This window comes from Scyliorhinus canicula, chromosome 11, assembly GCF_902713615.1.
Source record: "Scyliorhinus canicula chromosome 11, sScyCan1.1, whole genome shotgun sequence".
Classification (NCBI taxonomy): domain Eukaryota; kingdom Metazoa; phylum Chordata; class Chondrichthyes; order Carcharhiniformes; family Scyliorhinidae; genus Scyliorhinus; species Scyliorhinus canicula.
In genome coordinates, this window is record NC_052156.1 from 156,359,651 (window position 1) to 156,383,636 (window position 23,986).

The window sequence follows — 23,986 nt, forward strand, 5'->3', positions numbered from 1 at the left end:
AAACTGAAAGATCCCGGGCAGGATTCACCGTCGGCTGACGCCGGAATCGGGAAACGCGATTGGGCGGAGAATCGCTTTTGACGCGAAATCATGGTTGGCGCCGGTTTCACGCCAAATCGCAATTCTCCGCCGCCTCGACAGCGGCGCCAATGCGTTCCACTCCACACGTAGAGTAATCACCCTTGGCCACCTTGGGGAGGCGGTGGCAGAGTGGTGTTGTCACTGGACTAGTAATCCAGAGACCTAAACTAACGCTCTGAGGTCCTGGGTTCAAATCCCACCTTGGCAGATGGTGAAATTTGAATTTAATAATAAAAATCTAATGGTGATCATGAATCCATTTCCGATTGTTGTGAAAACCCATCTGGTTCATTAATGTCCTTCAGGGAAGGAAATCTGCCACCCTTACCCGGTCTGGCCTACACGTGACTCCAGACCCACACAGCACTGAAATGGCCTAGCAAGCTACTCAGTTCAAGGGCAACTAGGGATGGGCCACAAATGCTGGCCCAGCCATCGATGCCCACATCCCAAGAATGAATTTTCAAAATAAAAATGGTTAGCGGGCCTGACCTGGTATTCTCCAGGGCCTCCGCGATTCTCCGCCTCCACTGGGACGAATTCCCAACGGCAACGTGGTTCGCTTCTGCTTTTAAAAATCGTGAAACCGCCGGTGTGGCTGCTGAGGGAGAGGGAGGGGGGTCTGGAAAGTGTCTGACATCGCCCATAGTTTGCTGACAGTTACGCCGGTGGCCTGGGGGCTTCTGCCAGGGCCGGGCGGAGTAGGTGTGGGGTGACCAGGAGGTGGGCTGTGGGGTTCGGGCAGACGGGCATGGAACACCATTGCCGCAGGTGGCAAGGCAGCCATGTAGCTGTGCACGCCGTTGACTGCCCACTGTGAATTTAGTACCGCATGTCGTATGGGTTCCCCCCCCCCCCCCCCCACCGAGGCCACCCCCCTAGGTGCCCACTGGCCCCAGCCAACCCATCAGTGGGATGGGCACTCTCCAGCGCAACCAGTGCCATCTTGTTGGCTGGGATGGTGTGTGTGGGGAGTGCAGTGTGTATGTGCGACTGCAGCTTGTCAGCCTCCTGAGTGTCAATTGCAAATCCGGCTAATCCGGCACCCTTTCTCATTGGAATCGATTGTGTTCCACGTGGTGCGGGACCCTTAACAGTAACTGAATCGGTCCAGGTGCGGCTCCAATTTTGCCATCATGGACGTCCATGAATCTTGCCCCAGAGTCTCAGGAATGGAGAATCCAGCCGCCCATGTTACTTCAGTAAAGCTTTTGATAATGTCCCACATGGGAGACTGATAGCCAAGGGAAGCGTCTATGGGATCCAATTTGGCAAATTGGAGCCAGAATTGTCTGAGTGGCAGGAAGCAGAGGGTGATGGTCGAGAGGTGGTTTTCTAACTGGGATCAGTGTTGGGGCCCTTGCTATTTGTGGCTCATCTAAATGATTTAGACATGAATATAGGAGGGTTGATCAGTAAGTACGCGGATGATACAGAAATTGGTGGGGTGGTGAATAGTGAGGAGGATAGCCCTCGATTACAGGAGGATATAGACGGGCTGGTCAGATGGGCTGATCAGTGGCAAATGCAGTTCAAGCTGGATAAGTGCGAGGTGATGCACTTGAGCAGGAAAAACAAAGCAAGGGGAAACATGATGAATGGCAGGACTCTGGGGAGCACCGAGAATCAGACAGACCTTGGTGTTCATGTACACCGGTCCCTTCAGGTAGCAGAGCAGGTGGATAAGCTGGTTAAGAAGGCATATGGTGGGCAGCACAGTGGCGCAGTGGGTTAGCCCTGCGGTCTGACGGCTCCGAGGTCCCAGGTTCGATCCCAGCTCTGGGTCACTGTCCGTGTGGAGTTTGCACATTCTCCCCGTGTTTGCGTGGGTTTCACCCCCACAACCCAAAAGATGTGCAGGTTAGGTGGATTGGCCACGCTAAATTGCCCCTTAATTGGAAAAAATTTATATTAAAAAAAAGAAGGCAAATGGTATACTTGCCTTTATTAGCCAAGGTATAACGTTTAAGAGCAGGGCGGTTATGCTGAAACTTATGTATAAAACATCAGTTAGGCCACAGCTAGAGTATTGTGTGCAGCTCTGGGATTCATATTCTCGGAGGGATGTGATAGCACTGGGAAGGGAGCAGAGGAGATTTACCAGGGTGTTGCCTGGGCTGGAGAGTTTTAGTTATGAAGATAATTGGATAGACAAGGATGAGCCGGTTTTTTGGGACCGAGGACAGGTGTATTAGGTGCTCAGGGAGCCCAGCAAACCATGTCCATATGTTCTGGGCATGCCCAGCGCTGGGGGAGTTTTGGAAGGGTGTAGCAAGGACGGTATCGAGGGTGGTAGGATCCACGGTCAATCCAGGCTGGGGACTCGCAATATTTGGGGTTGCAGTGGAGCGGGGAGTGCAGGAGGCGAAAGAGGCCGGTGTTCTGGCCTTTGCGTCCCTAGTAGCCCGGCGGAGGATTCTTCTTCAGTGGAAGGATGCGAGGCCCCCAAGCGTGGGGGCCTGGGTCAACGATATGGCGGGGTTTATTAAATTGGAGAGGGTGAAATTTGCCCTAAGGGGGTCAAGTGCGGGGGTTTTTCAGGAGATGGCAACCATTCCTAGATCTCCTGGCAGAACGGTAAAAACAAAAGGTCAGCAGCAGCAGCAACCCGGGGGGGGGGGGGTTGTCTTTTTGTTTTGGGTTGAATATCCGTTTTTTGCCAATGACGGGCGTTAATTTATTGTTTCTCTTTTGTATTTACGGCGGGGGGGGTCTTTTTTTTTTGTTCTTAGAATTTTCTGTTATTGTTTTCTTTTTTGTGAAAATGTGAAAATTTGAATAAAAATAATTTTTTTAAAAAAAGATGATTGGATAGACTGGGATTGTTTTCCTTGGGGCGGAGGAGACTAAGGAGGGAGATGATTGAGTTGTATAAAATGATGTGGGAGATAGAGAGAGTAGACAGGAAGAAATGTTTCCCCTTGGTGAAGGGATCAATGACCAGGAGGACAAGATTCCAGGTGAGGGGCAGCAGGTTAGAGGGGATGTGAAGGAAAGTTTTTCACTCAGAGGGTGGTGGGAGTCTGGAACACGCTGTCTGAAAAGGTGGTGGAGGCAGGAACCCTTGTAATATTTAAGAAGTATTTAAATATGCACTTGCAATGTCTAGGCATACAAGACTATCAGCCAAGTGCTGGAACATGCGATTAAAATAAATCAGGTGATTGTTTTTGACTGGTGCAGACATGATGGGTCAAGGGGCCTTTCTGTGCTGTCGACCTCTATGACTCTATCGCGCCCCGGTGCCAGACCCATTTTTCGGGCACCTCCATTGTCCTCCCGATTGGGAATCCTGTTTGCCCAGTCAGGCAATGGAGAGTCCACTCTGTGATGTCACTGAACGCGACTCGATTCTGAAGGGGCTTGACAGGCGAGACACCGTGACGTTGTTTCTCCCGGCTGGGGAATCGAGAGCCCAGGAGCACAGTCTCAGTCAGGGCGTGGGACAGATCATTTAGGGGTGGGATGAGGAGAAATTTCTTCACTCAAAGGGTTGTCGGAATTCTTCACCCCAGAGGACCGTGGATGCTCCATGGCTGAATATATTGAGGGGCCTGAGATCTTGTCACTCAGGGAATCAAAGGATATGGGGGGTGGGGGGGGGGGGGGAAGCAGAGTTGAGACCGATGATTAGCCATGAAGGCAGAGCACAAGGGCGGCACAGTGGCACAGTGGTTAGCACTGCTGCCTCATGCCACCGAGGACCCGGGTTCGATCTCAGCCCCGGGTCACTGTCCGTCTGGAGTTTGCACATTCACCCCGTATCTGCATGGGTTCCAACCCCACAACCCAAAGATGTGCAGGGTAGGCGGATTGGCCGCGCTAAATTGCCCCTCAATAAAGAAAAAAAATGAATGGCAGAGCACACACGGCTGATCATATGGTCTACTCCTGCTCCTCTTATGGAAGGTTCCTCTTGTTGCTTGTGAGGGCTTGTTGGGTGCCGATTGGCTCCCACGGGTCCTGCATCACAATCGCGACAAAGTACTTCATCGGTTGCAAAGCACTTTGGGTCACGATGTGAAAGGCGCCGCGGAAACGCAAGTTTGTTTCTTCTTTCAGGAGAGAAAAGTGAGGTGGATTTCTGGGGAGTCAGCAGTTGGGGGGGGGGGGGGGGGGGGGGGTTTAAATCATCACCCGCTTAAAAAAAAAACAGCCCAAGTTCTGTGCTGTGAGTGTTGTGATTGTAGCGTATTCCCTGGCACGGTGCTGCTGAACATTCCTGTTGCTGGGATCTGGCTAGGTTAGATAGCATTCTCCGTTTTATCAGAGGAACTGGTTACTGCCTGACAATAGAAACACTGCCTGTTTCTGGCAGGATTTTTCCCGCAACCTGCTGCATTCCTAAGTGAGCTGCTCAAGCTTACACATAATGACATGGGAAGAAACTTTGAAAACCAGCAGGCCGCCTGCTCAAGATTAAACTACTCAAAGTTCTTGCAAAGTCCTTTTGACCTGTTTTTTCAAAAAATATATAGATATGACAACAACTTGCATTTATGGGGCATCAATAATAGAGTTGATTTCTCAGGGCACGGTTGACACCCAGCACGGATATGGGGATATTAGGGCAGGTTTCTGAAGAGATAACAATTGCAGGGTTATGAGGAAATGGAAGGAATGCATGACTGGGTAACTCGTATTGAGAGTCGGCACAAACGCAATGGGCCAAATGGCCTCTTTCTGTGCTGTATCAGTCTGTGGGCTGTATTCTACTTGCCCCCCCCAAATCCGCACACCGGGCTGAGAGAATCCCGCCCCCCTCCCTATGTACAGAGCTAGTCGGTCACTGTTGGCAGAGAATCTCAATGCCTTCTGGGTGATGAAGGAGAAAAATCAGCCAGGGCACCAGTCCAGTCTAGCGCTGTCCAGAAAGCCATCCTGGGAAAGGTTGTGCATGTGCGTGTTTCACTTTGATCGCACGTGTCACAACCATTAGCAAAGACTGAACCAGCTGGAGCTCTTTGCTCTGGAACAGCAAAGGCTGAAGTATGAACTATTGGCAGCCTTGAAAATCTCAAAGGGTAGAGACAGAGAAAATGTTTTCGCTTGTGGGAGAATCCAAAACTGGGGAGCATGATAAATCCAGGGAGGAACTCCAAAGAAAGGTTTTTACATCACGAATATGGAACTCCCAGCCACAAGGATTTGCTTCGGTGTACGTGCCTTTCAGGGCAAGCTGGATATGTTATAAGAGAGGAAAAAGGAGGATATGCTGATAGAGTTATAGTCGAGGTGGGAGGACATTCATGTGGCCCCAAGGATACCCGTCTGTCCAGCCCGGCCGTTTGAGAGGAACACCTCACTCAGACAGATATCTCATCGTACACTGGCTTTTAGACAAGGTGGTAGATGTTACACTGCACCATGATATTCCAACAGGGAACAGGACCCCCAGGAAAGGGTGGGGAAAATTACAATTTGCTGGAAACCTTTGCGATACCACTGGGTAACTGTCGGACCTACTGGCGATGAACTGTGGCAGGAATATTTCCAGTTACTTTGGACGTGAAATTTGAAAATATTCCAATGATCTTCTCTAATAATGTGGTTTCATTATTCTAGGACGCCTTTGTCAACAAGATGGGAAAGGGACTGATTGACCTGTTCTGCAGCAAACTGGTTAAGAAAGAAGATCTCAAAGTGTTTAATCACTGTGAGATCAGACTTAGCCCTACGAAGGAAAAAAACAAGAAAATGTTTAACATCGACATCTATTTTAAAGGTTAGATTGTTTGTTGAACGCTATGTATTCACAATGGCTCATCTCCATTCTGCTCCCAACTCTAGGGGAACTGGTGGCAAAGAACAAACCCCCCCCCCCCCCCCCCGCCCCCCCCCCCCGCCGATAGCTCAATGGGCGAATGCACTGCATACCAGGTCCTCCGGTTTCCTCCCACAGTCCGAAGACGTGCAGGTTGGGTGGATTGGCCATGAAAAATTGCCCCTTAGTGTACAAAAAGCTTAGGAAGGGTTATTGGGTTACGGGGATAGGGTGAAAGTGAGGGCTTAAGTGGGCCGGTGCAGACTCGATGGGCCGAATGACCTCCTCCTGCACTGTATGTTCTATGTTACTGAGCATGGCCAATCCACATTGCCTGCACATAGAACAGTACAGCACAGAACAGGCCCTTCGGCCCTCAATGTTGTGCCGAGCCATGATCACCCTACTCAAACCCACGTATCCACCCTATACCCGTAACCCAACAACCCCACCCTTAACCTTACTTTTATTAGGACACTACGGGCAATTTAGCATGGCCAATCCACCTAACCCGCACATCTTTGGACTGTGGGAGGAAACCGGAGCACCCGGAGGAAACCCACGCACACAGGGGGAGGACGTGCAGACTCCACACAGACAGTGACCCAGCCGGGAATCGAACCTGGGACCCTGGAGCTGTGAAGCATTTATGCTAACCACCATGCTACCCTGCTGCCCCATCTTTGGGTTGTGGGGGCGAAACCCACGCAAACACGGGGAGAATGTGCAAACTCCACACGGACAGTGACCCAGGGCCGGGATCGAACCTGGGACCTCGGCGACATGAGGCAGCAGTGCTAACTCACTGCACCACCGTGCTGCCCCTTGGTCTCCTTATCTAAGGAAAGGTAAACTTGCCCTGGGCTGTGAGTGCAACAGAGTTTACTGCTGGCCCTGAGGCTGAGAGAGGTATACAATGAGGAACGATTGAGTAGATTGCAGCGACATTTCCTGGAGCATGGCCCGAATTATTTCACTGAAACATTTAAAATTCTGAAGGGTAGGCGGTGGGAATATCTTTTTCTCTGGCTGGGCGTTCTGGGAAACGAGGTCAGAATAAAGGGCAGAGATGAAGGAAAATCTCTTCACTCAGGCCTCCTGGGTCTTCATACTGGCAGGGAGGTAAAAACAGCAATTACGATTCTGGACGTCACAGCCACATATTGCAACGTGGCCGGTGAAGTTTAAAAATGCCGCTCTTCAGGAAATTAGAGGCTATGGATACAGGCTTGGGCCCAATATGCCGGGTGAATGTGATACTTCTCCCAGGTGGACAATGTCAATGGAGAGGACCGACAGAAGGTAATCCTCCCGACCTCCTGCAGCATCATCAAAAGCCGGACGTACTCGGCAGCCCCGGACTCAAAGTCCTTTGATCAACTGGTGGAGTTGGGTGTCCAATCATTATGACTCAAAACTGACCCTGATTATGCAACAGTGCCGATTCAACAGGCCGGCGTTGCACAGACATAGAGGGAGGTGGCCCAGTCCCAGAGGAACGTGGCCCACTCACCGGCTGATGTGGCAACGACCCTCAGGGTGGTGGCACAGTCGCAGATGGAGATGGTCCACTCCCAGTGCTCCATGCCCGCGAACGTTCAGACCCTTGTAGATACCAGAGCGGGCATCCAGGACTGGTAGCGCCAGGTGTCGGGGGGGGCATCCGCTCGCACCCCCGCCCCATGGAGAAACCCAGGGACCATTGGGCACCCTGAGGGAGGGAGAGGTGATGTGACCCGTGCAGGTGACTCCTGACTCCTGCAGGGGAGTGGCGGAACACCGCCCACCTCAGCTTCCCCCCCCCCCCGCTCCCCCTCCTGTCCCTGGTACATCTGGTGTGCAGCGGGCAGATCAGGGTAACACCACGCAACGCGCGACATCCGAGGACCAGCCGGGCCTATCCAGGCCGCGCTGCCCCCAGGAAACGTACACCAACGGGGACCCTCGTTGCAGGGCAGGGGTCACAGCAGCCCGCCTCCACCCTGATGTACCGTCTGGGGAACCACCGAGGGCCCATAAGGCCAGAAAGCTAGACACCAGTTAAGTTGGCACGGGTGCTGTGCACAGTTTAGTTATAGGGGCTAGTGCACAGATTGTATATACCTCTTCACAATAAACCACAGGTTAACACCATTGAAACCTGCCTCTGTGCTCTGTCTGATGGGTATGGGGCTGGGGCGGTCAGTGATGACCACTGGGAGTGAGGGGTGGTGGACAGGTGAGGCCCAGTGGATGGTCCTTGCCCCCCCCCCCCCCCCCCCCCCCCCCCATCGATCCCAATCACTCCATCCCAAGCTATTCGACAGGGCCACGTAATGAGCCGGCCAGCTCGCATGCAGGGATCACCCAGGTGGACGGTACGACTGTGGGCATGAGTCAAACATTGTCCAACGATGTTGAGCATGGAGCTCATCGCAGAGCGGGCTGTCATCATGCTCCATGCCACGGACCAGACCCGCTGTCACTGCCAACCCGGTGTCCCCAGCTCATGGTGCCGCAGGTATAGATAACGGAGGGGAGTGTGCATGCGGGTGGTCGGTGGTAGGGGAGGTGAGGGTGGTCGGTGGTGGGGGAGGTGGGTGTGTTCGGTGGTGTGGGGGTGAGGGTGGTCGGTGGTGAGGGTGGGTCGGTGGTGTGGGAGGTGAGGGTGTTCAGTGGTGTGGGGGTGAGGGTGGTCGGTGGTGGGGGTGGTGAGGGTGGGTCGGTGGTGTGGGAGGTGAGGGTGTATCGGTGGTAGGGGAGGTGAGGGTGGGTCGGTGGTGTGGGAGGTGAGGGTGTATCGGTGGTAGGGGAGGTGAGGGTGGGGCGGTGGTGTGGGAGGTGAGGGTGGTCGGTGGTGTGGGAGGTGAGGGTGGTCGGTGGTGTGGGAGGTGAGGGTGGGAGGTGGTGTGGGAGGTGAGGGTGGTCGGTGGTGTGGGGGGTGAGGGTGGTCGGTGGTGTGGGGGGGTGAGAGTAGTCGGTGGTGGGGAGGTGAGGGTGTTCAGTGGTGTGGGAGGTGAGGGTGGTCGGTGGTGTGGGAGGTGAGCGTGGGTCCGTGGTGGGGGAGGTGAGGGTGGTCAGTGGTGTGGGAGGTGAGGGTGGTCGGTGGTGGGGGAGGTGAGGGTGGTCGGTGGTGTGGGAGGTGAGGGTGGTCGGTGGTGTGGGAGGTGAGGGTGGTCGGTGGTGTGGGGGGTGAGGGTGGTCGGTGGTGTGGGGGGTGAGGGTGGTCGGTGGTGTGGGGGGTGAGGGTGGTCGGTGGTGTGGGGGGGTGAGGGTGCTGGGTGGTGTGGGAGGTGAGGGTGGTCGGGTGGTGGGGAGGGGTGAGGGTGTTCAGTGGTGTGGGAGGTGAGGGTGGGTTTGGTGGTGGGGGAGGTGAGGGTGGTCGGTGGTGTGGGAGGTGAGGGTGGTCGGTGGTGTGGGAGGTGAGAGTAGTCGGTGGTGTGGGGGGTGAGAGTGGTCGGTGGTGTGGGAGGTGAGCGTGATCGGTGGTGGTGGTCGGTGGTGTGGGGGGTGAGGGTGGGTCGATGGTGTGGGAGGTGAGGGTGGTCGGTGGTGTGGGGGGTGAGGAGGTGGTCGGTGGTGTGGGGGGTGAGGGTGGGTCGGTGGTGTGGGAGGTGAGGGTGGTCGGTGGTGTGGGAGGGAGGGTGGTCGGTGGTGTGGGGGTGAGGGTGGTCGGTGGTGTGGGAGGTGAGGGGGGGGTCGGTGGTGTGGGAGGTGAGGGTGGTCGGTGGTGTGGAGGTGAGGGGGGGGTCAGTGGTGTGGGAGGTGAGGGTGGTCGGTGGTGTGGGAGGTGAGGGTGGTCGGTGGTGTGGGAGGTGAGGGGGGGTCGGTGGTGTGGGAGGTGGTCGGTGGTGTGGGAGGTGAGGGTGGTCGGTGGTGTGTGAGGTGAGAGTAGTCGGTGGTGTGGGGGGTGAGGGTGGTCGGTGGTGTGGGAGGTGGTCGGTGGTGTGGGAGGTGAGGGTGGTCGGTGGTGTGTGAGGTGAGAGTAGTCGGTGGTGTGGGGGGTGAGGGTGGTCGGTGGTGTGGGGGGTGAGGGTGGTCGATGGTGGGGGGGATGAGAGTAGTCAGTGGTGTGGGAGGGGTGAGGGTGGTCGGTGGTGTGGGAGGGGTGAGGGTGGTCGGTGGTGGGGAGGTGAGGGTGATCGGTGGTGTGGGAGGGGTGAGGATGGTCGGTGGTGGGGGAGGTGAGGGTGGTCGGTGGTGTGGGAGGTGAGGGTGGTCGGTGGTGTAGGAGGGGTGAGGGTGGTCGGTGGTGTGGGAGGTGAGGGTGGTCGGTGGTGTGGGAGGTGAGGATGGTGTGGGAGGTGAGGGTGGTCGGTGGTGGGGGGGTGAGAGTAGTCGGTGGTGTGAGGGTGGTCGGTGGTGTGGGAGGGGTGAGGGTGGTCGGTGGTGTGGGAGGGGTGAGGGTGGTCGGTGGTGTGGGGGGTGAGGGTGGTCGGTGGTGTGGGGGGTGAGGGTGGTCGGTGGTGTGGGAGGGGTGAGGGTGGTCGGTGGTGTGGGAGGGTGAGGGTGGTCGGTGGTGTGGGGGGTGAGGGTGGTCGGTGGTGTGGGGGGTGAGGGTGGTCGGTGGTGGGGGGAGTGAGGGTGGTCGGTGGTGTGGGGGGTGAGGGTGGTCAGTGGTGTGGGAGGTGAGGGTGGGTCGGTGGTGGGGAAGGTGAGGGTGGTCCGTGGTGAAGAGGTGTGATACTGTGGTGTCCCTGCCCAGCAACCCATCCCCTAGTCGTGAAATCTGTGTTGAATAAGGTGCTCCGTGCTCGCTGGCCCTGGCAGTTCTGTTGTGCGGCCTCCTGTGCTTGGCCAGCCCCCATGTCCCGCTGATTGTCCTGTCCCCCTCATCCTCCTTGTCTGACAAGGCCTACAGTCGCGCCTCCTCCTCCTCCTCCAGCACATCACCCCTTTACTGGGCTATATTGTGGAGGACGCTGCAGACCACCACGATGCAGCCGACCCTCCTTGCTCGTACTGGAGTGCAGTCTCGGCACCTGAAGCGCATCTTCAGGACCCCGAAGCACCTCTCGCCAACACCCCTGGTCACACAATGGGCATCATTGTAGCACTGCTACGTTTCGGTCTGTGGCCTCTATGTAGGCGTCATCAGCCACGACCGCAGCGGATAACCCTTGTCGCCCAGCAACCAGCTCCTCAGCTGGTGGGGTGTCCCTCGAACATGTCAGGGATCACAGATTGTGCCAATATGAATGAATCATGTACACTGCCCGGGTTCCAGGCGCAGACGTGCAATATCCGCATCTGGTGGTCACAGACCCCCTGAACGGTCATGGAGTGCTACCCCTTTCAGTTGGTGAACAGTGGCCTGTGATCCGCCAGTGGCCATACTGCGGTATTCACCCCATCGATTACCCCCTGGACCCGGGGCACCCCAGTGATGGTGGCGAAGCCCACTGCCCGGGCATCCTGGTGGGCGCGGGTACTGGGTACTGGATGTACAGGTGTGGCCCTGGGTGGTCCCCCGGTGGGTGTCGCCTGTTGAGTCGGGTGGCCGTGGAGGGGAGGGCATCATAGAATTGTCAAGAATTTATAGTGCAGAAGGAGGCCATTCGGCCCATCGAGTCTGCACCGGCTCTTGGAAAGAGCACCCTACCCAAGGTCAACACCTCCACCCTATCCCCATAACCCAGTGACCCCACCCAACACTAAGGGCAATTTTGGACACTAAGGGCAATTTATCATGGCCAATGCACCTAACCTGCACATCTTTGGACTGTGGGAGGAAACCGGAGCACCCGGAGGAAACCCACGCAGACACGGGGAGGATGTGCAGACTCCGCACAGACAGTGACCCAAGCCGGGAATCGAACCTGGGACCCTGGAGATGTGAAGCGATTGTGCTATCCACAATGCTACCGTGTTTTCCCCGCGTCCACCCATTGGCCGGTGTGGGTGGCCAGCAAGATGCCGCTGTAATGGCGTTCGATGCGTGGGCATCGCCCTGTCCTATCAGGGGCTCCGTGGCTGCTCGGCCTGCCGTCGCCACCCCCCACCCCCCCCCCCCCCCCCCCCCCCCCCCCCCCCCCCCGCGCCGATAACATGGCCGGTGTTCGATACAGGAGCCCACAGTCCCCCCACGCCATCTCCTACCTCCTCTCGCAGCTTCCTCAGCCAGCATGCCAGCTTCACGATTAAACACTCGGTCGGGAAATCGTCCCATCCGGGGCGCAGAATCGCTGAGTCCCCGGAGAATCGGTCGTCAGGGCAGATAATGAGATGCATACTGTACATCCTTGCCGCGCGGTAGGCGCCGTGATTTCATCGAGTAGGGGGGTCCTGAGAATTCCGAATCGGTGCAAAATCGGCGTCAAGCCCAATTTTGGCGGCGGAGCCGATTCTCCGGCCGATCACGTTTCGCGATTTCAGCGGCACCACACGGAGAATCCAGCCCCGTGACTTTGGGGACTTGTGGGAGGAAACCGGAGGAAACCCACACAGACACGGGGAGAACGCGCAGACGCCGCACAGACAGTGACCCAAGCCGGGAATCGAATCTGGGACCCTGGAGCAGTGAAGCCACAGTGCTAACCACTGTGCTTCCGTGCCCAGGCAAAGGGATGTGTCGCCATCACTGGCATGCCCCAAGTCCAGTGGGTGATCGATGGCACACAGGTTGCCCTCCAAGCACCGATTCAAAAAAAGTGCCCTTTATCAATCGGAAAGGTTCCACTCCATGACCGTACAGTTGGTGTGCGGCTATCAACTCCACATCATGCACGTCAGCACCCGATATCTACGCAGCATGCACGATGCATACATCTTGGCGCACTCGCAGGTTCCTAACAACTTCGAGCTGCTCCCTCGGGTGAGGGGTTGGCTATTGGGCGACAAAGGTTACCGCTGAGGTCATGGCTGATGACGCCTGTGCAGAGGCCTCAGACTGAGACGGGGAACCGTTATAACGATGGTTACACAACAACCAGGAGCATCATCGAGCGGTGCCTCAATTTGCTCAAGGTACATTTCGAATGCCTGGACCGCTCTGGTGGGCTCTCCAACGTAACCCCGAGAGGGTCTCGAGCACCATGGTGGCTTGCTGGGTCCTGCACAACATCGCACAGCAGAGGGGCAACATGCTGGAGGATGAGGAGGAGGAAGAACATCAGGCCTCATCTGGCGAGGTTGGTGTCCAGGAGGACCTGGACGTGGAGCCTGAGCTGGCACAGCAGGCCGCCCAACTTGTACCCAGTACCACAACACACAGGACAGCCTCACCACCTCCCAATTTACCAACAAGGAGGCCTGGCCACCAACAGCCCTCCTGGCACCCAGGTGGCACTGCCAGGATGGCACTTCCAGGGTACCCAGGTGGCACCAGCAGTGCCAGGGCACCACCCTGCCCAAAAGGCCTACAATTGGGGGCATCTGATCCCCTGGAAGACCCCCCACAAATGCCATTCTGTCTGGTCCCCATTTGTGAGGACCAGTGCTGAACAGCACTCACCCAAGGCCTCCAAGGTAAAAGGAATGAATCCCAAAGCTTCAGGTACCTCGGGAATCTGCACATTAGAGTAAGGCTTACTGCCTCGCTCGAATATGCAGATTTGCCAAAAAGTGATTCACATCGCAACATCTCACAAGATCTTGTTGGATCTTGTAGCGAGCCGGGTAGATCCTGGATGCGGGATCTCCGACCTTTTGATGGCCACGCTGCACCTTGGCGAGCTACGTTTTCAGTGCAGTGTGGCCATCGTCTCCCAAACGGAGAATCCAGCCCATGTACTTGTAAAAAATTATTCCCAGCCCTTTGGTTTCTTAGTTATACGAAGATCGAGCATGGGAATGAAGGTTGTTTAGCTGGCAGGTAAGAACGATCCAATCAGAAAGAGTCTCTTCAGTTCCTGATTGGCTTAGGAGGCCAGTGCTCCGAGGATGAACATATATAGGGGCAGCAGGGTAGCATGGTGGTTAGCATCAATGCTTCACAGCTCCAGGGTCCCAGGTTCGATTCCCGGCTGGGTCACTGTCTGTGTGGAGTCTGCACGTCCTCCCCCTGTGTGCGTGGGTTTCCTCCGGGTGCTCCGGTTTCCTCCCACAGTCCAAAGATGTGCAGGTTAGGTGGATTGGCCATGCTAAATTGCCCGTAGTGTCCTAATAAAAGTAAGGTTAAGGGGGGGGGGGTTGTTGGGTTACGGGTATAGGGTGGATACGTGGGTTTGAGTAGGGTGATCATGGCTCGGCACAACATTGAGGGCCGAAGGGCCTGTTCTGTGCTGTACTGTTCTATGTTCTATATGGAGACCAATGTTGGGTGTGGGCGGGGAGGGATGGTTACAGTCAGCAGGTCACATGATGAAACCTTCCATAGTAAACCAAACCAGATTTGACCTTGCCAGTGAAGGCACTTGAGATGTTTGACCGTGTTAAATACACGATATTAAATGCAGGAGCTTGTTGCTATCACGGGATTGGCTGGGAGCAGATGGACATAGCCATCAATTCTGCCGATCCGGGCATGACCCCAACTGAGGAGCCACAGGATAAACGTAACCCAGGATGTTTGACCAGATTGGGCACTTCACTTCAGCCCAATCAAGGAGAACAGGGCAAAAAAAAAAATGTGACTCATTCCTAAAGTGTTATTTTTCCTTCACAGTTGACAGCAAAAAAGTCGACAATTTTCTTGCGAAACTTCCGGAGATGGTTCTGAAAGAGGTAATTTTTAATATTACTACACATTCACCATGTTTTAACAGTGTTTGGACTGATTCAATTCCATAAACTGGAAGAATCCAAAAGAAAGACATTGGAAGGTCAAAGGTGAAAGAAGAGCCCTTGACTCTGTTCTGTCCAGAAATGTGTTTTCAATCATGGATTTCCCCCCCCCCCCCCAATCTTCCTTCCCCCACACAATTTTAAGGAGATGTAATAGGGCCAATTATTCCATTGCAACAGAGGAACGCCGGATGCATCATTTTCCAGCGTCTAATAAAGAGAAATGGATGAGATCATAAGATTATAGGAGCAGAATTAGGCCATTCAGTCCATCAAGTCTGCTCCGCCAATTGATCATACCTGATGTGTTCCTCATCCCTATTCTCCTGCCTTCTCCCCATAACCCCTGATCCCCTTATTAATCAAGAAATCCCCTTTTAATCAAGAACACCAGATTTGTGTTTGAGGTGCTGTTACCGACAGGGCTACAGGCCAAGAGCTGGAAGTTCAGAGCCTGTGGTCCCCTGGAACATTTGCTGCAAAAAAAAGTGAGAAGTCTTACAACACCAGGTTAAAGTCCAACAGCTTTGTTTGGATTCACTACCTTTCAGTGCGTAGCTCCTTCATCAGGTGAGGTTCAAACAATCATCAGGTGATTTGAAACGATACTTGTGGCAAGAAGCGATTTTCATTTCATTTCATTTCATGCCCTCTGGTGTGAGTATTGAATACTGCTTGGATGGAAAACTCTTTAACCTCAGTTGCCTCCGTACCAAAACTAAATTGACCACCCTAGTCCGTAGACATGCACGTTCTGCAGTTTGCAGACAGGCGCAGTGCTGTTGCCCACTCTGCACCAGACCTGGAAGCCAACCTTAACCTCTGCAATTCTTTATGTAAGAAACCCAACCTGTCCTTGATTGCTGCCAAAGTTAAACTGCTATCATCCCACACCTAATCAGCCAACCATTCGACCTCCCACACATGTTGAAGGAGAGACTCGGGAATATGTTGAGTACTTCCCACCTCTCTCAAAAACCAGGGGTCATACATTCAAGCTAATTGGCAGAAGGATTCTAGGGGGACGTGAGGAAGAACATTTTTAGGCAGAGGGTGGTGGGTGTCTGAAATTCGCTGCGTGAGTTGATGTTGGAGGCAGATACCCTAAACTCTTTTAAAAAGTACCTGGATCTGCACCTTAAGAGCTGTAAACTGGACTATGGGCCGTGTGCAGGAAGATGGGATTAGAAAGGGCACCAGGATGTCTTTGGGTCGGAACCACAAAATGGGCAGAATGGCCTCCTTCTGTGCTGTATCATTTCCACAGTTCTCAAAGGCCACCATTGACAAGGAGATCTAGCATTGTATTAGCTACGTCAGCTCAATCTGTTGCAAACTGTGGTGACGAGTGTTTGACAGCAAAGATCTCAACAACTCAACAAAGGTCTTGGTGTACGGAGCAGTTGTTGTCGCCACCCTCCTGTACTGCAATGAGACCGGAACTTTGTATCAGTGACACACAAGAAAAGCTCAAGAATTCCATCATTAATGCCTCCTGCACATCCTCTGCATTCAATAGGACGGGTGAACTAATGCCATTGCCCTTCCAATAAGCCAGGCCCACAGGCATGCAGGCAGAATCAACTCCAATAGACTAGCCACTGTTTGCAGATGGCCAAAAAGCATCTCGCCCACCAGGTCCTGGCTCCTCAACCTTCCAATGCCCAACGTTCCGGGGGAGGATAAACACTCCAAGCAAATTCTGAAGTTCCGCATGAAGCACAACAGCATTGACATTAATGAGGAGCCTTCTGCCAGTCATTCAAAATGGCTACCTGTCCATCGAGCTGGATCATGCTTTTCAGCTCAAGAAACGGGGCTCTCTGCGCCGTCCAGCAAGATGGCGAAACGCACCAAGAAAATGGGAATCGCCAGGAAATATGGAACCCGATATGGCGCCTCACCCCGCGAAAGTGTGAAAAAGATCGAGGTCAGTCAGCCCGCAAAATACTCCTGCTCCTTCTGTGCGAAAACATCGCTGAAGCCCAGGGCAGTCGGTATCTGGCGTTGTGGATCTCACATGAAAACAGTGGCTGGAGGAGCTCAGGGAGACAACACCACCTCAGCCTTTACAGTAAAGTCTGCAATTCACCGTCTGCCGGAGCTGAAGGTGACCACTGGCCGCGGAAAGTGACCCCCCTCCCACAGGTTTACGTGTCAGCAAACCTGATAATAAAATGTTAAAGGCAAAGAAAAAAAGCACAAGAAATAGGAGCACGAGTAGACCATTCAGCCCATCGAGCCTGCTCTGCCATTCAGTATGATAAAGGCTGATCCTGGGCCTCAACCTATTCCCTGAGACACCAAACATCTGTCTCACCCGGCATTAAACATATACAGCGGTGGAGCAGTCACCAACCTCGGTGTGAAGTAGTTTCTTCTCATCTCAGTCCTAAACGATCGCCCCCCCCCCCCTTATCCTGAGACTGTGCCCCCCATCATCCACTCCGCCAACCCGCTAAACCCCGCCAGAATCTTTTAGGTTTCAATGAGACCACCTCTCATTCTTCTAAAACCCAGAGCATATGAACCCAAATTACTCAACCTTTTACCACAGGACAGACAAACCCTCAAGCCAGTGGTCAATTGAGAGAATGTTGAGTCACAGTGGCCATAATGATGAGACAGAAATGGAGGCAAACCCTGCATCCCGGATCCGACTGCCTCATGGGACAACCTGCCCCATGTGCCCAAAGGTCAGCGGGTCGAGAGTTGGTCTGTTCAGCCCCATGAGGACCCTCAGCAAAAACCCGCGACCCCGGGTAGACTGTCATCCTCGAATCACGGGGCAGCTGGTGATGGATCGCTTCTGTCAGCGCTCCCCGCCCTCCACTCTGTCTCACACCTTCATCGCCTTTATAATAATAATAATAACCTTTATTAGTCTCACAATTCTTTCTCATCTCCTTTTCCCCGGATCGGCATTTCTGAAATCGTCTGTCCTATTTACTGTCCCCTTTTTGTTTCAGGTGGGCATTACGTTCTCCGCTAACAAAGGAGACAGCAACGAACGGCAAACAGCGACAGAGCTGAAGAAGCTCATCGCCATGGTGGTCACGGGCTCGTTGCTGGTGCTTGTGTTCCTGTCGGCCATTATCTACAGGTGCGCACAGCGCAAGTCACAGCTCAAGAAGGACCAGGTGAGTGTCAGCCGGACTGAATGGGTGTCAGTCACAATCAGCACGAATAAAAACGGAATGTTAATTAAACACTCGCATTAAACAAGGCAACAGGAAGGTCACCAAGTACCAGGTTCAGCTCCTCTAGGCCAGAGTGACGGAGAGATTACATCGCGGTTCCAGCTCTGATCCCAAACACTGGGCGGAGAGGAGAGGTGTCGGCAATAAAGGAGGACGGGTTATTTGGGGTTGCTGCACATAAGGATGGGCCCAAAGACGTGCAGGTTATTTCATAGAATAGAATTTACAGTACAGAAGGAGGCCATTCGGCCCATCGAGTCTGCACCGGCTCTTGGAAAGAGCACCCTACCCAAGCCCATACCTCCACCCTATCCCCATAACCCAGTAACCCCACCCAACACTAAGGGCAATTTGGACTCTAAGGGCAATTTAGCATGGCCAATCCACCTAACCTGCACATCTTTGGACTGTGGGAAGAAACCGGAGCACCCGGAGGAAACCCACGCACCCACGGGGAGAACGTGCAGACTCCACACAGACAGTGACCCAAGCCGGGAATCGAACCTGGGACCCTGGAGCTGTGAAGCATTTGTGCTAACCACTATGCTACCGTGCTGCCCAAAGGTGGATTGGTCATGTTAAATTGACCCACAGTGTCCCAGAGGTTAGGTGGGGTTATGGGGTTGCAGGGATAAGGTGTGGGAGTGGGCTTTGGTGGGGTGCTCGTTCTGTGGGCTGGTGCAGACTTGATGGGCTGAATGACCTCCTTCTGAACTGTTGGGATTCTATGATGAATTAATTTACGCTGTGCCCTATACGGTCAGAGCTTCAGTGAACAGAAACGCAACAAAGGATAGAGTTTTCTCTCCCTCTCTCTCTCTCTCCACTCTCCATTGCCAGTAAAAGGAAGTCTTGCATTTATTTATCATCTTTCATAACCTTCGGGCACCCAAGTCACTTCACAACCAATGAAATGTTTTTGTAGCTTTGTTGTTGTAATGTAAACAAAGAGGCAACCAATTTATATACAGCATGCTCCCATGAAGAGCAATGAGCTGATAATTGTAGCTATATTTCAGTTTATTAATCAGACGGACTCCAGAGGCAAAACAGTAGAACCAATATGAGTTCTCAACCAACGTTCCGTGAACTTTAATTAATCCAAAACTCTGGTGGCAATTGGCGCGATTCAACCAGAACATTTCTGAATGTCATTTTGGGTGCGTTTGACAGGGTGTTTTTTCCAGCTTTTTGGGTGAGATCCACGTTTGGAGCCCACCCTTTCAGGACCCCCACCCTAAGCCCCCCCCCCCCCCCCCCCCCCGCAACCCTTAGGAGGCCCCTTCATACCCGCCCTTTATACCCCTCCACTCTCATACCCCCCTCATCCCCCCTTTCATGGGTATGCCCCCCCCTCAAGCCAAGACCCTTGGCAGTGCCACCCTGGTTCCGGTGTACACTTGCACTGCCACCCAGGAACTCTGGCAGTTCCCCTGCCAGGCTGGCACTGCCAAGGTGCCCACATGGCAGCGGGAATGCCAGGGGGCCACCCTGCCCTGTCCCCGACCACTCAGGGGTCTCCAGTGGCTCTGGAAACACCCAGATGTTGTTACGTCTCGTCAATGCCTGTGTGGACCAGTACTAAACGGCACCAGGACCTCACCCTCACAGCGAGGGTGAGATTCAGATCGTGATTCAGATCTCGAGAGGTACAGATGAATCTCGCAAGATGTCTCAAGCGTCGAGAATCTCGCGAGAAACAAAGTCGGACGCAACGGAGCTGGTAAACCACACCCCCTGTCTTAGATCACACCATATTCTGCTTCCCCATCACCTCTCTCCTCATTGACATAAACTGGCTTCTGGTGACACAGTGCCTCATTTTCAAATTCAAATCCTTATTTTCAAATCCAAAGATAGCCTGGCTCCTCCCTATCTCCATAATAACTTAAAGCTCTAAAAACCATCCGAGGTGTCTGCATTCCTCTAATTCTGGCCTCTTGAACATTCCTGATTTTAATCACAGAAGCATAAAGTCTAGGAGCCTGAGTAGGCCATTCAGCCCTCCGACTCTGCTCCGTGTTTCAACATGACCATGGTTGATCCTCTCTCAATGCTACATTCCCACTTTCTCCCCAGAACCCTTGATGCCATTAAAATCTAAAAAAAATAAATGACCTATCTCTTTCTTGAATACATTCTGCGCCTTGACCTGCACAACATTCTTTGAAGGAATAGTTCCTCATCTCAATCCTAAATGGTCCGAAAGTGTTCGCGCACTTGAAAAATTTAAAGTCAGGAGATGCATCTGCGGGTGGAGGACCAGGCGTGGTTAAGACAAGGTTGGGTGGGGCATCTTTCCATTCGGCGTTCGGTTCCAAGTCGGGGGGGGGGGGGGGGGGGGGGGGGGGATCGCAATTTTGTTTGGTAAAAGGATGGCATTTGTGGTGGCCAATAAGGTGCGAGACCTGGGAGGGCGGTACGTGATGGTGAGTGGGATCTTGGTGGGGGCACCGGTTGTTCTAGCGGTCATCTATGCGCATAATTGAAGGGAGGGGGCGCTATTTCAATTGCATGTTAGATCCTAGGATGGATAGGTCAAGCCTCAAGTCATTGATTGAATCGGGAATGGTAAAGGAGCTGGGGGTGGGGGGGGGGGGGGGGGGGGGGGGGCCGGAGGTTTAGGCATCCGGGAGACAGCCTTTTTTGCCTTATTCTCCCACATGCATCAGGTATACTCTGAATAGATTTTTCTTTGTGGTGGGGAAATCAATACTCCCGGGGATTATAGGGGTTGGAGTATGCAGCGATTGTGATTTCAGTCCACGGGCCACACTATGTGGACGTGAGGTTCGAAACGAGCCCAGGGTCCGCCATGGACGTTTGACCAAAACGGGGAGGTCTCACTCGAAGGTGGAGAGGGGGAAGGGACAGAGATCGGAGGTGATTATGAGATAATGGAGTCCACTGGGTTGATGCAGTCGGGGAAGGCCCTGGGGCCGGATGGCTTTCGGGTGAATTTTACAAGCAGTTTGCGGCAGTGTTTCGCCCTATCTCCTGGGGGTGTATAATGATTCGTTGGTGCGGGGGGGGGGGAAGCTGCCGCCCACGCCGGCTCAGGCATCGACCTCTTTGATCCCAAAGAAGGATGTGGACCCAGTGGGGTGCAGCCTGGAGTGAAATTAGTGCGCCGGGTGAACTCAACATCACCCTGTGCCAGAAACTGTGTCCGATGCAGTTTAAGGTGGTGCCAAGGGCCCGTGAGACTCAGGCTGGTATGAGTAAGTGCCTCCCTGAGGCAGAGGGCAAATGCGAGAGGTGACCTTCGCCACTCTGATCGCCCGGCGGCACCTCCTATTGGGGTGGAGGACGGCAGTGCCACCGGTTGAGGGATATGGCGGGGTTCCTACAATTGGAAAACATTACGTTTGCTCTTCGAGGGTCAGAGGAGGGTTTGTGTGTAAGACGGTCGCTGTTTCGGTCTCTATTCAAGGATTTGTTTGTTGCCAGCAGGTAGGGAGGGGTGGGGGGTGGTGTTAGGTAAGGGGCGAAAACGGGAAACTGTTTGCAATTTGGTTGTATCTTTGGAAGATCATGTGATTTGTTGATTGTGTCTGGATAAAATATAATTTCTTTAAAAGGCACCATGTAGATGAAAGTTGTTGCTGTCCCTGCATCAGCTTCGAAGCAGGTCTGCAATGGGCTGTTGGCTTATGCTTGCACCTCGATTCCAGAAACCTGTGGAAGCTATTTCAGGCTGTAATCAGCAGGTGGGGACCTTGCGTTTGACACCAATCCTGGGCCGTGTTGCTGTGTTCACCTTCCGAGAATCGAAGAAAAAGGGAAGGCCTGTACTTCTATAGCGCCTTTCACCACCTCAGGTCAGGATGTTGACACAGCGGCAGGGAAGGATCGGCGACATATTTCCAAATCGGGATGGTGCGTGTCTTGGAGGGGGGGGATGCTCAGGGGGTGCTGTTCCTACAAATGTCACTGGGTAACCTGGAGCAAGAACCATAAGGGAGATCTCTGCCCCACTCCTAAATCCCCACCCCTCCCCCTCCAGGAGGCACCCAAGGCCATGAGATCAGATCCACAGCACAGATTAGAAGCCAACCAGCGAAAAATCCTTCCGTCAATGTTTCCTTTTTTTGTTTAAACTCTTTTCCCTTCCACAGTGCCTGAAAGGAGAGATGTACATGGTGGACAACGGTTGCCATGACAATCCAGCCATGGACGTCATCGAGAGTGAGCCGGAGATGCAGGAGAAGACCATCTCGAAGGCAAACTGCCAGGAAAACATGGATGGCTGGATTGTGCCAATAGATAGCTTCAACAAGTGCGACCTAGAGGAAGAGGACACACATTTATAAAGCAGCTGATACATAATCCCCACTGCTATCTACAGCTCCACTATACATCTGTATGATTGCTTCAATATATATACATAGAAATATATACTGCCAACAAGAACTGAACTCAAGCACACACCCATACAGCAACCTCCTTAAGGCCATATTCTCTTTTATAGGGTTGGTTTTATATTGGAAATGAGGAATTAGAGTTACTGGGACAGGAGTGGTGGCATGGCAGTAATGTTCCTGGACCCGGTAACCTAGAGGGCCTGGACTACTGCTCAGGAGACAGGAGTTCAAATCCCAGCTGGGAGAATTTAAATTCAATTATTTCTTTTAAAAATCGGGAATGAAAAAAAAAACCTATCCTTATAATTGGTGATCATGAAACCATTGGATTGTCCTAAGGCAAGGAAATCTGCCGTCCTTACCCGGTCTGGCCTACATGTGACTCTAGGTCCACAGAAATGCGGTTGACGTTTAACTGCCCTCCGCCCAGCAAGCCGCTGAGCTCGAGGGCAATTAGAGAATTGGTAACAAATGCTGACCTTGAAAATGCCATCCATATCCCATGAAGGAATTTTTTTTTTTTTTTAAAAGACTATTTTTCTACAAGAAGGTAAGACCTGAGCAAGTTAAATAAAGCAAGTTATTCATAAGAAAATTTCCACAGAATTCTCCCCATCTATCACTGGATGTCTGAAGGGAACTCGGGAGAAACGTCATTAGGCCCTTCGTCAGCCTTTGTCTCAGTTTCTTTGAAGGTTTGGGGCTTGGGTGGGGTAGGGAGTTCTCCGACCAGAGAGATCCCAAATGAATTCCAGGTGAGGCCCTGTCAGGCCCCGCATTTCTCCAGGGAAGAGTAGGGTTGCCAACCCTTTAGGGTTGCCCGGGAGTCTCCTGGAATCAAAGATTAATTTGCAGGTGAGCGAAATGATACGGGCAAAAAAGAGAAATAGTGCGTTCTCCCATTTACGTTTTCTCCGAACACTTTTGTTCACCAATGCCATTTGATATGAGGTAAAAGGCTCGTTAACTCAGTCAAAAATTCTCCAAATAGACCATTGACTTTCTAATCGGCAGAGGAAGGAGGTGGACCCTGAGGGCAGACATGTTGGGTGACCAGTGGCAGGAGTGCGGGGTGGGGGAGGTAGGGGGGGGCAGTTGTCATCAGCAGGTCATGGAACAAGGCCAAAGTTGCCAACTCTTAAGAGGAGCTCCCTGGTCATTACGTCAACCCGGCAGTGTCACCAATCGAGCACTGAAGAAACCCAAGACTCTGAACACGCGGTGCAGTTTCAGCTAGTTGTTTAATTTTATTTTGCAAATGAGTAAGTTGAATAAAGTTCCCACGGCCACAGTGGATGAATAAACCGGTGCAGATCACTTGATCTTACACTTCCAGAATGCGACACTCGGCCTGCTGTCAGTTCCCAGTTAAACCAACGGTTCCCAGTAAGTCACAACTGGCCGCAGCCAATGTCGGCTGGCAGGACTGGGTACCAAGTGGCTTTGTGGTAGGACTTGCCCACCTGTCTCTGTGTGTCCCAGATATTCCACCGTGCAGATACACTTGTGGCTTTTGGCAATTGCAACTGATTATTCCTCGAGGGGACACAATCGTCTACCCCTTCCACCTTAATCGGAGGCAAGGATAAAAATAATAATAACAATCTTTGTTGTCACATGCAGTGCTATCACCAAACGGGAGAATATGGCTTTAACTCTTTAACTTCTTCAGGAAAATAATTTCAGGCAAAATACTTCAACACCAATAAGATGGGAAAGTGCATGCCAGCCCAGAGATCGCCTTCTAATTCATCCAATGCAGCCAACGAGACAAATCCGACTGTTAATATTTACAATGCTAGCTGTCTTTTTAAAACAGTGCGACTGGGGAGATGGTTTTGTTGTGAAGTTCGATGTTTAAACAAATAAGATGC

General features: G+C 53.1%; 2 protein-coding genes across 2 annotated transcripts in view; both read left to right on the plus strand.

Moving 5' to 3' along the window:
• Positions 1 to 22,146, plus strand: part of podxl (podocalyxin-like) — a 143,400-nt gene extending 121,254 nt beyond the window's left edge. Inside the window, exons 5-8 of the mRNA XM_038811815.1 lie at positions 5,647 to 5,806; positions 14,430 to 14,488; positions 17,518 to 17,688; positions 21,867 to 22,146. Of these exons, the coding sequence (XP_038667743.1) occupies positions 5,647 to 5,806; positions 14,430 to 14,488; positions 17,518 to 17,688; positions 21,867 to 22,061 (585 nt within the window). The 3' untranslated portion in view covers positions 22,062 to 22,146. The remainder of the gene's footprint in view (positions 1 to 5,646; positions 5,807 to 14,429; positions 14,489 to 17,517; positions 17,689 to 21,866) is intronic.
• On the plus strand, positions 16,389 to 16,682 carry LOC119973618 (60S ribosomal protein L37a-like). The gene has a single exon (XM_038811999.1). The coding sequence runs from the start codon at positions 16,389 to 16,391 to the stop codon at positions 16,680 to 16,682; it is 294 nt and encodes a 97-aa protein (XP_038667927.1).
• Positions 22,147 to 23,986: the final 1,840 nt, after the last annotated feature.

Excerpts from the sequence above, each read along its gene's own strand:
- LOC119973618 (XM_038811999.1), top strand. The coding sequence starts at position 16,389 with ATGGCGAAACGCACCAAGAAAATGGGAATCGCCAGGAAATATGGAACC.